This window comes from Diuraphis noxia, unplaced genomic scaffold (assembly GCF_037042655.1).
Source record: "Diuraphis noxia isolate RWA-SAM2 unplaced genomic scaffold, SU_Dnox_SAM2 contig0001, whole genome shotgun sequence".
Classification (NCBI taxonomy): Eukaryota; Metazoa; Arthropoda; class Insecta; order Hemiptera; family Aphididae; genus Diuraphis; species Diuraphis noxia.
Window position 1 is genome coordinate 51,539,187 of NW_028301711.1, and position 17,814 is coordinate 51,557,000.

The following is a 17,814-nucleotide window of genomic DNA, read 5'->3' on the forward strand; positions in this document are numbered from 1 at the left end:
CCTTTTAGGAAGAAGTCTTAGAGCATTAAATAAACATTAAGCATAATATTATCGTAAATATATTGCAAGTGTATTGTGGAAATTGGCAAGGTTCGCTGGTATTTTCGGGGGCTTGACCTCATTTCGCTTTCGCCACTGCAAGTAATTTAAAACTGCAGTCAAGAGCGCAGCCGTGATGGGACGTACCTATATATGACCTTAAACTACATTATTATAGGTTTAATCATACGTTTTCACAATATGTATATTTTAATGTCACTGAAATATAGAAAATTATGTAAAATTAATTTAATACAAATCGAATACGCGCGGTACAGTATAATTAATTACGATATTAGTTCATAATGTATTCTTAACATTGAATTTTAATTAAGGAATCCAATTATCAAACACAATAGAAACGCAGCGTTCGTTATTAATTCATTCTATCATCGCATTTCTTCGACTATAAATTATACTGCTAAAATACAACATCTATTGACGTAAAACCGAACAAACATCAAAATTCTCCACCTACCTACCTTATTTACGACTAGTAACGTTATAGTGTAAATTAAAGGTAAACACTACTCGATTAAAGGTAATGTTAATACACTTTTTACATATACCTAAGTATTGATAGTTATAGGTGCTTACTGTGACAAAATAATGCAGTGTTCAAAACAGGTGTTTCTCTAACCATCGTACAACCAAAACTAGAGAAAAATAAATATTTCTCCTTTTATTCAAATATCGAGTGAACTAAATCTTATTTAAAGTAATTAATAATTATATAGAAAACTACAATAATTAAGATCTTGTTATAATATTTTTAGTTATTTACAATTGCTTATAAATAATATAATTAGCTATTATTACAAATAATAATCATATAAACTTAACATTTATTTTTCGCCGCCTGTTACATGTTATTTGAACAATAATCTTAATTTATATAGATGAAAATAAATAAAAAATAAAGTACGATACGGGTAAACGGAGGTCTCTCCGTGGAAGTACTTATTAGTTATAATTTAATAATAATAATAATAATAATGATTATCTAGATGCTTATATAGTGATCTCCGTTTTTTCGTTTTTTTTTTTTTTTTATATAAACAGGACTAGGTAATTTTTTTATAACTTTTGTTGGGGTTCCTTAGAATAGTTACTCAATCATATATAAATATAATATTATAATATAAAATATGCACTACTTAAGATTTTTAAATATGAAATTTATCTACAACTAATCAAATCCAGTATACGCAGATTATTCGTATTTCGTATCCTAAATAAGTTTAAATAATGACTAAGAATCGTCTTTAAGAAATCATTTTTATGTAATAATATATTTTTTGTAAATTAATGATTGATTATTTTATTTTCGGAAATCGTAAAACTCAACTTAGATTTTGTTGGTAGTGAACTAAAAATTATTACCTAATATAGTTTAAGGCGTATAAGGTATCATTAAAAAAATATAATAATCGAACATATAGAAATGGATGGATTTTTATAATGTTCTATAGTTAATCAAAGAAGAATTCTAATTTAAATACTAGGCTTGCATCTTCAATTAAAATACTGGTCCTGAACATAATCTAAGATTTTTAGTCACTAATTTATAAATGAATATATTATTATAGTTGTGTCGTAGTGACAACTTGACGATCTAAAAATGTAGTGCTTGAGAAAATCCTTCTACAACCGAGTAAAAACAAACTAAAAAACTTGTCTTGTGATATATACTAATACTTCCTCCCTAGATAGTAATAATTATTAATCCTTAACCACAGTATTGGCTTAACTTCATCCAACATTTTGTGAAACATTTACACATTGACAAGTCGTTACCTATTGATTAATACTATGTAGGTAATTCAATTCGGATGTGGTCGTTCCGACGTTTATCAAACGTACCCACAAGAAAAGAAAAAAACGAAAGAACATGTTCAAATTAAATACGTCATTCGATTAAAAAAATATATATATTTGAATATTTCATAGCCCCCACCCCATTTATACCTGTGTGGTTAATCGCGTGGATCGATGACAGTGTTTTGATAAGAACTAAAATCGATCGAGTTCAAATGAATAATTATTATATTTTATTTTGTTTAAAAAATCTTTTAGTTATATAGTTTTTTAAAATATTATGAAGTGTTACTTATTCATTATTTTAATAGTATTTCTTATCGTATAAAATATATTATGTATTTTGTTAAAGGGTAACCTACGTATAGAATTATAATAGCAATGGGTTTTTGTAAAATATCGTGAATGTTATAATACCTACTTGTTTTAAACATGACTTATTATATCAGAAGCACTGTTTTAACTTGTATTGGTTTTAAATAGACATTTTTCAAAAATATACCTAATTTATTAAATTTATTCTGTCTTAAGACCAAAAAATAAAAAATAAAAACAAATTAATTGTGTAATATTTTTTTTTTTTTTTTTTTTTTTTGTGAGAGGGGGATAGATGTATCGGGTAAAGTATCCTTTTTCACGATGCATTATGTAATATACCAAAAATATGACATAAATAAACAATAAAATCTACTCAACTATGCTTTACGGTTTTTTTTCAATACAATATTTTTTTTTTTTTTTGTTTCAGCTGTAATTATGGGCATAAAAGAGTTTTACGATGGATGTGATATCTTCATTACAGGTGGCACAGGATTCATGGGCAAAGTATTGATCGAAAAACTACTACGATCGTGCCCGGGCATCACAAACATTTATGTTTTAATGAGACATCGAAAAGAAAAATCTATGACTGCTAGAGTCACAGACATATTGGCGTTACCGGTATAAGAAAATTTAGATTTAAACTGTGCTTTCGTGCGATTGATAAAATGTATCAATATTCTGTATACATTGCATATTTATATACACGGTGTAAGAGAAAAACTCGAAAAAAAAATGATATTAGTAAACGTATGACAAAAATTATTATGAAAATTACATACCCATATAAGTAAAATACAACAAATTATTCAATGGAAAATGTATGTAACCATAAGTATCCTGCTAATGCACTATGTATAATGCATACAAAAAGTTAAATTAATTGGATAGGTATATAAGTTATAAACCATAATGCTGATTAATTTATCATCTAGAGACTAAAATATATTATTATGATTGTATAATAACATGTTTAATATTATAGTCGTAAATAAAACTATAAGTACCTATAATAGGTACGGCCAATTTGATGAAACTAGAATATCTTCATTATTCCGATATAGTTATATTATTAGCTTTTTATTAAATTACGAAGATTTCACGTCTTATTTCCGTCAACAGTATATAATGGGATAATGAAATACAATTGTAAAAACATGTGTAATTTTCACGGAAATTAAGAAAAAATAAGAAAAAAGTAGGTATCTACTTAAGTATAAAATTTTTGTTAGTAATGAGATATAATAAAATACAATCATAGTAAAACATATGAAATTTTTGTGAAAAATATATAAAGATTATGAAAAAGTAAGTAGGTACTTATACGAAAAAAAGAGGATATTTAGTGGATAAAACCGAAAAATAAGTAAAATTTAATTCATTTCAGTCAGAATGATTCGAGCCGTATTTATATAATATCAGAATTACCTTTCCCACCAAACTCATCGTCAAAAAAGTATATTTTGTTGCAATGCACTAAATTTATTTGCATACAAATTATCTCACAACATCCGCAGTGCGTCAAAAACAGCTGGTGGCCATACATTCTCATCAATATACATTTCAAATACATATATGACCTGAATTTTTACAGATACTTACTTTATTTTCATTTTATAAATTCAAATTTTAAAGGCTAATTATTACAATATATGAAGTGATCCACTTAGTGTAGGATGAGACTCTTCAATTCATAAACATTAATGATTTTGAAACATGTAAAAAGCTTAAATTACACAAATTAAAGTGATAAAAAAAATTTTGACTACCCTTAATTTTTATTGATTATTTATTAGGGTAATAGCAGGGTAATTAATTAATAGTTATTTTTGATAAAAGTAATATTTAAATTAGGCAGATTTAAGTAAAATATTAAAAAATAATACATATCATCTTTGTATGACATCGTTAGAAATTGTATTAATTATTTTTTTTATTAATTGTTTATGGCATCGACTACATGGTTATTATCCGGCGTTACATATTAAATTTACATTAATTACTTACATAATTGCTTTCTACTTATTACTTATAATTATGGATTTACATTTTAATCTAAGTTAGAATATTTAAATCAGTTGACGCAGTCCTGTTGAGTTGACGAAATTGAGGAGTTTATTAGTCGTCTCGGGAGTGGGTGATAGCGTCTCGTATAGTGTATCAGGTAGTTTTAGTTCAATGCGCCTTTCACTGAATTGATGACATTCTGTTAGTATATGCTTGACTGTGATGATTGTTCTACACGTCAGGCATGGTGGAGGGTCTTCTTTGGCCATGAGATATCCGTTAGAAATTGTCAACATTTTCTTGGAACTATTATCATTTCCTAGATGTATACATTTCCGGTAATATAATATATACTTATTACGACGAAATCTGCACACATGTGAAAATGTTATTTACTTTTATTACCTGAACGACCTTACTCAATTTTCGAGAAAATTCAATCAGTCTGAATTATTATTTTTTATGAATTGCTGTAGTCAGGCATAACTACTACAGATATATCATTGGCGATACAGTTGTTGGATTTTGTTGTTTACAATGAATTTGTTTCTTGAACATAATAATTATTAAACTTACCTACTTTTGTAATCATTTTAATCAATTAAATATGCATATTAAAACAAGTATTTTTGATATTTTTGAAAATCCAATAAAGAAACTTATGAGAAATGATTGCTTGTATTAAAATTATATAACCGAGGTTTTATTAAAAGTAAAATCATACTGTCTATTCAATATTAAAAATATTAAAATATGAGTATCAATAATCAATATAGATTCATAGTGGCAAATGTTAAAATATAGATTCCAAAATATAAGAATTAACAAATAATTATTTTAAAATTGCGAAAATTCTAGTTTATCACGTTGTATTATATTACATATAAAAACTGGGAATTTGTACCGTTCCCAATATGAGCTTTCTTGAATTGATTAATAATAATATTATCGATTTACGTATTATATTAATATTTATTATATTTTGTTTATGTGAAGTTTTTTTTTGTTACTCGTCCAGCTGTTTGATAAATTGAAAGCGGAGCATCCGGGTGTCGCAGAAAAAAAAATTATTCCTGTATTGGGTGACTTGAGTGAAACCCGAATAGGGTTGAGTGATGACGATTTCAATATGTTGGCCCGTAATATTTCTATTGTTTTTCACGTTGCTGCAACGGTTCGGTTTGATGAGCCCATACGAGATGCGATCATCAAAAACGTGAGAGGAACGCGCGAAGTCGTAGAATTAGCTGCACAAATGAAAAACCTCAAGGTAAGTAAAACTTTTTCAGTAATTATATAAATACTACCTAGTGCCGTGATTAGAGTACTTGCCTTGTGTAATCTAGAAACTCCTTGTTATTCATGTTTTTCATTTTTTTTTTTTGTGGTTTGAGAGGGCTGGATAAAAATGTAAATAAAATACAGTAAATTACAATAACAATACAATTCACTCAACTCTAAACCGCAATATCATAGGAGTATTAATGAATACTCCAAATGAACAACTAATACATGCCTTAAAGGCATAACTATTCATAACACACTTATTTCATAAAATTATATTTGATAAAAATGTCAAAAGTTTAATAGAATAAATATTCAATCATTAAAAATATAAAATTATCTACTAAGAACGTTAAGAAACAAAATGTTTAAAACCACTTGCGTCTTGTAGGTAAATTGTTTTTGATTTAAAATTATTAAATTTAAACAATAATAAAATATATCTTATCTGTTTTGAACAATTATTTTTTTCTGGCTTCTTTTAAATTAGGGAAATTATTTATAATGGAATTTACATTGAATCTCGAAGTATGAAGCCTTTCAGTATTTAATTAAGCAATATTAGTTAGGTAATCAATTTTGTGATGTTGTGTTACGTGGATAATTTTTAATAAGTATAAGTTTTAAAGATGAATAACATTCCGTTTGAGCAATTTATTAAATTAAATTGATTTTTATTTATTCAAATTTGTGTTCATTACTAATATGTGAAGTACTGAAGAGTGTACTTATATATAAAAAAAAAGTGTAAATTCATTTAAATATCGCAACTTATTAGAACAATTAGAACACTGAATAAAAATCTACAAATTTTATAGGTATACTCATACCTATATTTTAATTTAATTTATTCAATTATGAACCTTATTTTTTCTTATCTTTGGCCCAATTCAGTAAGCAAATTAAATTGACAATTTTCCTCTTCTACTAATTGTCTAACTTTTTTTTTCTTTCCCCAACCACTGTGAAAATTTTTAGAGATATATTAGATTTTTATAAAGATAATCTTGTATTATAAAATAGGTACATAAATATACATTGTACATTTAGAAATGAGTATATAGTATATACCATTGTCTGATACCAATAATAAAACATTTTAATAATAATTTCTAATAATTTACGGTCAAAATTATACATTTATTTCTATAATATCAGCGATAATTTATATTTTATAATTATAAATTAACATGACCGTCTCATAATATATAATATTATGTAAACATAAAAAAAAAATACAAATTGTACACATTTAAAATATAAATTTTGAAATTTCATGTCCTTGATTTTTTGGGGGGGCTACGATCAAGTTTGGGGGGCTTAGCCCTCCCAAGCCCCCCTGATTTGCGCCTATGCGTAGCACACTTCGTCTCCTACAAAATTTTCGTGGCACACCAATTCATATAATACGTGATATAATACCTAGTATATATTTAGATATATAATATTTATACCTATATGTATAGGTACACTATTTATAATCTACTCTATTAGAGGGTTAATTATTGTGAAATAAATTAAAACAATGATGAAAAAAATGTGTTAGCAGAAATATTTATTTTATATGATAATTATGTACAATGAAATAATAATATACCGATTAATGAGATATTTATGCTTGACGTGTGGTGCACAAACGTTTTATTCTAGGACGAACTGTCGACAAGCTCACTCTCAGTTCTTCTTCTACGGATCGAAGTCGTTCTCTTTTTTAATTTTTTATTGTGGTGACTGCTGAGAATCCTTGTTCGCATAGATATGATGTGGAGAATGGTAGTAAAATTGTTATTGCTTTTATAGATATTTCAGGAGATTCAGCTTGAGCATATATCCAAAAAATTTTAACCGTAATTTCTTTAAATTTTAGCTTCATTGTTCGATCATTTTTCAGTGAGATAAGATTGTCTTCTTCCGTGAATGTCAAACCAATTACCTCATTAACTGATACACTGAATGAATTCCGCACCCAGTCATAGTCTTCAACATTTATGCTGGAAAAGTATTTCTTCAATTTGCCTTTCAGTAACATCATAGATTCGCTAATTAACGATATGAGACTGGCGTCTACATCTCGCTCTGCAGTTCGCGGGAACATAGTTAATTTATTTTGGTCAACTTGAGTTTTCCACAGAGTTAATTTTTCATTAAAAGCCATAATTTTGTCGGATGATGTAAGGATATTTTCGTTAGGGCCTTGCATGCTTGTATTTAATTTATTCAAAAGTTCAAAAATATCAGTTAAAAGAAACTTTTGTCCACCACTTTTCATCTCAAAGAAACTCGTACCTATTTCAATTCTTCTATTGTTAAAAATACAATTATTTCTTCACTTAATTTTGAGTTATCTGAATCCATACCTTCACACATTTTTTCAAACAACTTTGACTTTAGTGGACTACTTTTAATATAATTTATCACTTTTACAACTTGATCCAAAACTTCCTTTAAATCACCTACCAATGTTAGTGCTAGTGGCTAGGATTTTGTCGTACAACAACCACTTGGAACCGATTATGCCAGACTTCTGACAAATTATTTGTTCTTGCCAATCGTTGGAGTACTGTATGGTACTGGTGTAGAATGTGTAGATACTGTATAGGTATAAATGTAGAGTTCAGCGGCAAACGGTAATAAAGATAATGATGAAATGTGTACCATTTAGAGATATACGAGTATAGGTATAGGTGTATACAGATATATGGATATATTTTATAGTCCGATTAAGCAGTGATAGACGCCGTGCACCTACGTAAAATGCGTATACGTATCATAGCATCTATCATCATATAAGTTATAAAAATAACGGTGTGGTAATGCCGATCAGCACGCGTGCAATTATATTTAATTTATATGCCACTGTTTATAATTATAAATTTGTCTATTTCGTGAATTTGGTAGCCAAAATGCCGATTTCGTGTATTCGGCAACAATGTTGTTTTTTTTTTTTTTGGAAAAATATTAAACTTGTAAAAATATATTCCGGGAAAATGTTTTTATTGTAAATATTGAAATTGGAAAAAATGGGTTGGCCATATTGCATTAGGAAATAGTAAAAATTGGGAATAATTAATTGGAAAAAATAAATCGGGAAAAACAGATTGGGAAAACTGTACTACAATCAATAATGTTTAGTATAGTATACATTGTGCACGTTAACTGCGTTGAAAAATCGTACAAAACAAGCAATTTTAATATGAATAGTGAATACGCATGTTGCTTAGGAGTTTGAGTAGGTATTTAGTAACTGAATGGAAGAGGAGGTTAAAACAGGGGTGATCGGTAATTAAAACCGATAAGCAGACAAAACGTGTGTTCGCTATACGATACCGTAATGCTCCTAATGGTTACACGAAAATACGGAAGATAATAAATATTTATTCTTCTTAATTTTGATGGAATGGCTTTATCAAAATAAAAGATATTAAATAAAATTGGTTTCATTTCCGAATCAATAATAATTTATTTAAAAAAAAAAAAGTGGGTAGGTGGATATCGCTCTGCTATACAAGTAGGTTAATTTAAAGGATGGTTTTACATTTTAATTCAATGATACAATATCATTATTCATTGTATGCGAAAAAATATTCTGAGCAGAGACGGTTTGTCAGTCTAGGAATTTTATACTATATTAATTATATTTTTATTGTTTCAAAAACAAAAAAGAGTGTAGGCACCTATAAAATAAATTCCAAATTAATCAATTCAGATTTGTTATGTACCCGACTCACTCAGTCATTTATGGTAGGTATATACAATTTATTATAAAGTTTTAATTTAAGTTATTAACGACATTAACTATCATTACAATATACTCTAGAAATTATAAATACCCACGAATAATATTATTTTTAATAATATGTAATTTCATCCAAATTTGTACGTAACATAACTATAAAAAAAATTGTTTGCATAGTTTTTGGATTTATTTATTTTTTTGTAGCAGAATAAACTAATTAATAGTAGGTACCTTGTTTTGAATTTTCAATCCTTGGTTATAAAAGTTAAACGTTTTATAAATTTTTAACAACTAAATTATTTGTACAATTTCAATTAAATACATTTTTTAAAATTTGAACTTTAAACGGTTATAAAAAAAACATTCCTATTCATATATTTTTTATTTTTTATAACTGCTGTTATATCAATTCATTGAGAGCCTTGTATTGAATTTTTAAGTTTTTTTTACTCAATGAATAATATTTTATCGACATTTATAGAATAAACACTAAAAAAAGGAAAATTTTAAATGTCTATACATAACTTAAAAATTATTGAAATATTTTGAAAATTTTATTAAGTATAGGAATTGATAATGTTAACATATGGCGTAAATTTCAAGTTTATACAGCTATTCGTTTTTGAATAACAATAAAATAGGAATATCGATACAAGACAGAAATTGAGTGAATGTTTAATGTTGTAATAATAATTAGTGTTGTTATTATCCGTGTACTCTTAAATCGTAATACATGTACACGTGATATTGTGCTGAAAACCTTATTATTCGTAATTCACGTAATTCATGCGAATCACGTATATTTATACGAAAACGTACACTTGAATTTAAAAGTAATTGTTAATATAGTAGGTTTCAAAGTGAATAGTCAATAATAATAGAAATCATTGTTGCGCTGTAGCCAAGCTGACATATATAACGCGGGATAATCGGCGACAACTTGCCGTATGTTAAGAAAGAATGGATAGGACTGGGTACTTGAATCGATTAGTAATTAAAATAAAAAAGCCAATATTTTTCTCGTGTTCTCCGCCATTTTAAGGGATTTAAATCAAATCGTAGTTGAGGTTCTGAAAGATATCCCGTAAACTACGTAGAGGCATCATTCGTGCCAACAGTAAATTACTTAAATGCTAACACATTACTCATCTGAAAATCGTTTTTTCTTCTTCATTATGATTTGGTTTAATTCAAATAGGTACTCAAAAATTTAATTTGACTTTTCGGTAGAAATTTTTAACTTGTTAGTTGACAAACTCTTAAGAATTTTCAAACCTTATAATTTTTGATGAATTTCTAACACAAAATAAATTGTAAATTTTCATGATCTTTAATGAATTTTGTCAAAATTCGAACTTTCAATGTTTATTAAAACAATTGACTTTGTATTTTTAACTACCATTGTAATATTATATTATTAGTTTTTACTAAATATTGAATCTTTTTTACAAAAACAATAAAAATGTTTGTCACTTAAAAAAATTAAAAAAAGGTGGGTAAGTCGTGGATGTCGCTCTGCTGTACATTAGGTTACAAGTGGGTTACTGTAATGGATGGAATTAAATTTGAATCTAATGATATTATATCATTGTATACGAAAAACGATTCTGAGCGAAGACGGTTTATCTGTCTAGGATATATTATAGAATATTAAAAATTTTCAAATCTTAGATTTAAAAAGAAAATTTTTTATGAATTTCTAGCTTAAAATAATTTGTGATTTTTACGTATTTTGTCAAAATTCAAACTTTGAATGCTTATAAAAAAAAATTGTGACTGAATTTTTTTTTATTTTTCAACTGCTATTGTAGCAATATGTTAAAAGCCTTGTGTTAAATTTTCAAGCTTTTCTGCCAAACAAATAAATTTTTATCGATATTAATTTTAAAAAAACTAATAATGATCGAACATTTCAAATGCCTATGAATAGTTAGTATTTTGGTAGGGCTGAAAAAATTTTATCAATCCTTCAAAAAAATTTTTCAGAAAAATTGAAAATTTTAGTTGTCTATTTATACCTCAAAAAAAGTCAAAATATTTTGAAAATTAAATCATGTAAAGAAAATGCCAATCTAAATAACTTGTGAAATTTTAAAGTATCTACGACTTATACTTTTTGAATAATTACAAATATTATAAATCGTTTGAGGATAAATCGTTATCGTTACGCTATTTCGTAAAAATTTAAAATTCAAACGCACCTAAAATTTTTCGTATAATGATGTTTCGAGTTTTCTCTATACCTACTTGAAGGAATACTTACGGAAAACTTAGTGTTGTATTTTTAATTCTTAGTTATAAACACAACATTTTTTATGATTTTTCAACTTTAAAATTACTTGCAAATTTTAACGTTATCGACAGATTTCGTAAAAATTTGAACTATAAACGTTTATAAAATTTTTTTTAGCTACAATAAGAAAAACTCATAAGAAACCTAGTATTAAATTTTCAAGTTTTTTTGGTCGACCAATATTTTTTTACCGGCACTTCAAAAAAAAATTGAAAATGTCAGTGGTCTATAAATAACTTTAAAAAAGTCAAAAATTTGTGAAAATTAAACTGTATATATATAACACTAACATAAACATTTGGTAAAAATTTCAAGTATTTACAGAGATTAGTTTTTTAATTACAACCATATAAAAAAATCGATTTGGTCGAAAACTGGTTTTGCGTAAAAATTCCCGTTTTTTTTTTGTTTTTCTCGATTTTTTTTAAAACTGTTGGAAAATGTTTACTTTTGACCTGTATAATGCACCAAGGATATTAACTTTTACATCGGAAATCACCCCCAAAGTTTGAAATTGATGCATTATTAAGGCTAGTTATGCTGTACACAGACACAAAAACAGACAAAAAAAAACAACACATCATTGTAAAATCAACACATTCATCATTTCGTTCAGAATCTAATAATAAGAATAAATAATTTTAAAAAATGAATAAAAATTAAAAATATCTAATAGTTATAAAGAACGGAATTAATTTCGGTTAACCTTTCGTTTGATCAAGGAAAAAACTTATAATGAATCTTCTGTTAAATTTTCAAATTATGGTTTTCGATTTTATTTTGACCATTGACCCATAATTTGAAAGTTTTTGGGATTTCGATGAATTTCATAAAAGTTCTAACATTGAAAAGTCATATAAAAATATTCTGCATTTATGATCAACTTTTTTTTTAAATTACACTATGAACAATTGTTGTACAACCTTTTGTAGTATATTTACAAGTATTTACACTTATAACTGCATAGATATTGAGAAAATACGTTTATAAAAAAAAAAATATGACAAATGTTTATAATGTCAAATAATAATACAGTCGAAGTTGGTTAACTAGAATTTTTAACTTCAACTTTGAGTTAGCCATTCTGACTGTAGTTTTCAATAGTGTATATACCTGTATTGCGGAGGGCGATCGTGTTGCGTTTTTTGTATGGAAAAAGGTAAGGTATCGTGTTTCACTGCTTACCTAAAAGTTTGGTAATGGGTCAATTCACTCTAATATCAAAAACAACAGCTCACTATTAAAACTAGAGAACGAAAATAAGCTTTGTAGTAAGTGTGTAAGACGGAGACAACAAATGCGGGCGAAAAGTCCTCTTAAGACAATATACTACAGCGCCATAGAAATAAAACAAATTTTATCGAAACATAGCATAATTTAACATTATAATTACCTTTCTATGAAAAAAAATTACATTGTACGCAATACGTACCTATTCTATTATCAAATTCAGAAAACAGAATTCACGATTGAGAATAATAAAGATTTTAGAAGTATAATCCTTTAGTTATAGCCACTTGGTGCTTATTTATGAAGGGCTCCATAGTACATAGACCTGCTATCCCACAGGACAGTAGGCCAGTTGGCCAGTCCACTGTATTTCCTGATTTTTTAGAGTATAAAAGAAATGTATAGAGCATTCAAGGGCCAGTTATAGGCTACTTATTATTATAAGTCAAATATTTTAATTTTGTATATCTTAATTACCTAAATAATAAATTATTATTATTATTATTATTTATTTATTGCTCCCCGACAGTTATGTAGGTTTATCAAAATCACAAATAACATACTAAATATCGTCGATTTTTGAATTACCTATGCCATTAACATTTGAAGTGTCAGTTTTTCATATACGTAATATTACACACACATTAATGTTAAATATTTGAATAGCTATATTATTGTATTTTAAATATGTTTCAAATACTTATTGTGATAATACATACTTTTGTGTTTAAAAATATTGAACACAAAATTATATTAAACTAAATATTTAGTTTGTGTTTTCAATTATTTTCATAGTTTGATGGCAATATACAATTATTACATTTTAGTATCGAAGATCATTGGAAATATTTCTAAAAAGTATTTTTCAACAAGTAACTATATACGAATACGATATATTTAATTATTAATTACATACTGATTAATAATATATTATGTATAAGAATATAAATTAAACAATTTGTGTCATAATATTAATTTCATATATACCTAAGTATCTACATCGTAAAAATTCAATAAATAATTTAAAATTCAATAAATTCACATGTGACTTTGAAAGTAAATAGATACGAATGTGGTAAAAACAAATTTTGGAGGAAAATGGAAATTAACTTTCTTTTTTGATAAAAAAAATGAATAGTGCAGGAAATACGCAGTATCCCATTTTTGGAGAAAAATGGTCCCCTCCCGTCAATTCAAGATAATATAATGTTATTCGTGATTTCCTCAATGATTGAATATATCGATAAAGAAACGTGAACAATGTAATTTATGTGAAAGTGATTCGTAGTATAAATCATTCGTTATCGTGAAGAAAGATAATTCAATAAAATAAATTCACAGCGAATCAAATACTTTTATTTTTTGATGATGATTATTCGTCGTTTTAATCGTTGATATGATAAATATATGTAATGAAAACAATATTATAAGTGTAAAGTGTATTATTAATTTTACACGGTTACGCTTTTAAATTCTAGATAATTATTAAGTTTCATTTTTAAGTTCTTTGATATATGAAACAAATTTTGTGCTTGAGAAGTATGTTTTAAAACATCCAAAATTAGAATATACTGTATTATTGTTGAATATATATCATTGGAAAATAGTATCGTATTATATTGTATGCATAGAGTATATTTAATTTTTGTGAGTGATAATAGCAGCGGCGTCCAATTTCTATAGATTAATTAAAATAAAGATTTTCTTGGTTGTCACGATCGACCAAAAAGGTTTATAAACTCAAATAATTTAAATATTTATTTTACAGTCTTACTTCTTATAACATTTTAATATGTATTTAATTCCAAATGTTATGTTATTTTTTTTCTCTACCTTTTTTTTGCATACTTAAACAAAGCACATAATAATATATAGTAATATTTCTAAATATCGCATATTATCATAATTTAATATTAATATTGTAAATAATGTAAACCAATAACCTTAGTTGTTGAGACTTTAATGAATAAAAGAAAATGTTATAAGTTATTAGTTTTAAAAGGGGAAAATTCAAAAATTGTATTTTATACAATTAGTTTATTTAAATATTTAATTCCTAACCAACAACAATCTCCATAAAGATCTTAAAATTCAAAATATTTGCCAAATCTTCAAACTATACTATACCAAATTTCACAATAAACTTCAACAAGTAACACACAATTCCACTAATCTCTAAATTATCAACAAATACACTCCCTGGTAACCCACGCCGTAGGCTTAAAAGGCAATTGTATAGAGATCTTATTCTTAAGTAAGTGAGCTGAAAAAGTGCTGAATGTTGCTACCAAGGAACACCTTTCAAATTTAAAAACTCTCGTTGTTATTACTGTCAATTTATAGGGTGGTTACCACTGTGTATTCTCCCTAATCATACGATTTATGTTATCTACTTTTATTTGTCACTTATCAAACCTTCTCATTGTACTTAGAATATATTGTATAGAATATAGATTAATTTCAATAAAATAAAAAATATTTTATAATATAATTAAATGTTTGTACTTGTATTTGATTGGATAATTTCACAAAATCCGGGGTGTTTGACGTTAAAAGTAGTATTCATATCACTTTATTATTATTTAAATGTGATTGGTCGGTAAATAACTTACTTTTGGCCACCTCACATATAGGTACATCAATCCAAAGTAGAAACAGTTATTATTTTTTATATTACTTCATAGTTATATTTATTGTCTTTATCAGTTGATATTCATTTAATTTTGTATTTAGTTAAGCTAACAAAAAAATTATTTACGAAAAAATTATTTTTTGAAAAAATCAAGAAAAGGTATCAAGATCTATTTGTTGACCACACCTAAGTTAATAGGTAGGTTAATAGATTGTGATTACATAATTCATGATAATTTCGTACATGTCATACGATTCATACATAATTTGTATTTTAAAATAATATTAACATCTTTATTTTAAAAAAGGTATTCACAAGTTGGGTGGTTAACTTCAATATTTTGACTTTATGTGTTTAAAATGTATTGATTTTATGTATTTAAATGTTCGTTCTAACTCTGGACCTTCAATTCGGCTACTGGCTAGTATTTTAGAAGTCATAGGTTAGGTTAGATGTCGTATTATGTATCATACGTACGTATAAGTTTATCGATATTATTATAGATTTATATATTATTTTAGTAATTAATAATGATTGTAAGGCATAACCCATCTCCGGGGTATTTATTATATCAGTGACCCTCACTAAGAATTTAGAAAGGGCCAAACATAAATTTTGAAAATTACTTGCGGGCCGGTTACATATTTTTGGTTTTTTTATTTGTTATATTTATTTTAATTTTTACAATTTGTATAAGACATTTTTACAATAAGCACAATAAATGGAGAAATACATGAGAGGGCTTGGTTGGCTTGATTAAAAAACTATTAAATAATAGTACTTCATGCTCACAGATTTATTGATGATAATTAAAAATGTAACAATGTGCAATTGTTAGTGAATTTAGTGAAGAATACTAAAAAAAAATTATAATAATAGAATGAGATAGGATATTTTATCAGGAAAGAATATTGTAGGAAAAGTTCATGAATGACACAAATGTTTTTCTATAAACTTTGGATTTCGGATTTTAGAATACATAATTTAATGTTAGTGCGTGCCACGTGATGGGGACCACTGTATTGTACCATAATTTTGTACATGGTTTTCCAATACGCAACATAATACATGCAATGTTAAATTATTTTATAACACGATTAATACAAATAGCATAATACATTTTGTGATACAGGTATTTTTACATGTGTCAACAACCTATTGTAACTGTAACAGAGTTTACGTGGACGAGAAAGTGTACGAATCACCGATCAGTTGGCAGGACGCAATTTTGATTGCAGAAAATTTAGATCCCAAATTATCTGAAACGTTAACGACAAAGTAAGTAAATTATAATATAATTATAAATCAAAATATAGTTAATTTTAAGAAAAAAACATAATTCAAGTATGGTAAGATAATACGATATATTTTGTTAAAATTTCTCATACTATCAAACCTATGGAAAAATGAATGTAAACGTCGAATCATTAACTGTCAATGTGAAATCCATCGGTTTAATGTAATAAATATCGTATACTGAACGTAGTTTTTTCGAAAGACAATATTGTCGTATTGTATTTTTTTTGATATTGAGGTACAAACACAAAAATAAATCAAATAACCAAACATGATTGGTGAAATGTAGGTACAAAGTTTGGGTTTTTTTTTTAATATATATTTTTTTTAATCAATACAATAAATTTAAGAATATAACTAATGACTCGGGATGCTTATTTTACGTATTTTCAACGCATAAATTATAAATAAGATCGAAAAATGTTTATATCATTATTCGTTACATAAAAAATACAAAAAATCAGCTACGCGACGAAAAAAGTATATTGTATAGCTTACCTTTCCTGCTTAGTATAATCGAATGTCAAGATCACGAAGACATTAGAAAACAAAAAAATATTTCTACGATTATCTGAAATATCTTCAACACCATTATAGAACTTGGGAAACATTAGAAAAATATTTAGTCGATCACGTTGTGCTGGGCGGTGGTAAACTCTACCGATTTTTAAAACTAGTAAACTCTCCCGGATAAATATTATGTTTACTTGAAAGAAATGTGTAAGCTCTCCCGGGTCAATATTATGTTTACCTGAAAGAAATGTGCAAACTCTCCCGAGTTATTTTAAATGTTATTGCTACTCCATAGAGTAATATATAATATTACTCTATGTGCTACTCTATGAATTGGCTACACTGCAGAGATTGTGATTATAATTTTTATTATGAATTGTATTACCGTATTAAATCTGTATTTATCTTGTGTTAACCTGTATTTATCATTTAAATATTTAATTACCGTTAGAATATTTTTAATTTAAATATTTAAAACGATATCGACTATAATGGCTCAGCCAATTCTAACTGTGTAAAACGAATAATACCCCATGCTCCCCAGCTAGCTTAGTAGTACTGAAGTAGACCGGGGAGAGTTTACATGTTCTCTTCAGGTAGTACTGAACTAGACCCGGGAGAGTTTACATGTTCCCGTCAGGTAGT

At 26.6% G+C, this 17,814-nt stretch overlaps 1 protein-coding gene across 1 annotated transcript in view; it reads left to right on the plus strand.

Moving 5' to 3' along the window:
- The first annotated feature begins 415 nt into the window (after positions 1-415).
- Positions 416-17,814, plus strand: part of LOC107168368 (putative fatty acyl-CoA reductase CG5065) — a 43,774-nt gene continuing 26,375 nt past the window's right edge. Inside the window, exons 1-4 of the mRNA XM_089217224.1 lie at positions 416-580; positions 2,606-2,799; positions 5,204-5,455; positions 16,493-16,638. Coding sequence (XP_089073350.1) covers positions 2,614-2,799; positions 5,204-5,455; positions 16,493-16,638 — 584 coding nt within the window. The 5' untranslated portion in view covers positions 416-580; positions 2,606-2,613. The remainder of the gene's footprint in view (positions 581-2,605; positions 2,800-5,203; positions 5,456-16,492; positions 16,639-17,814) is intronic.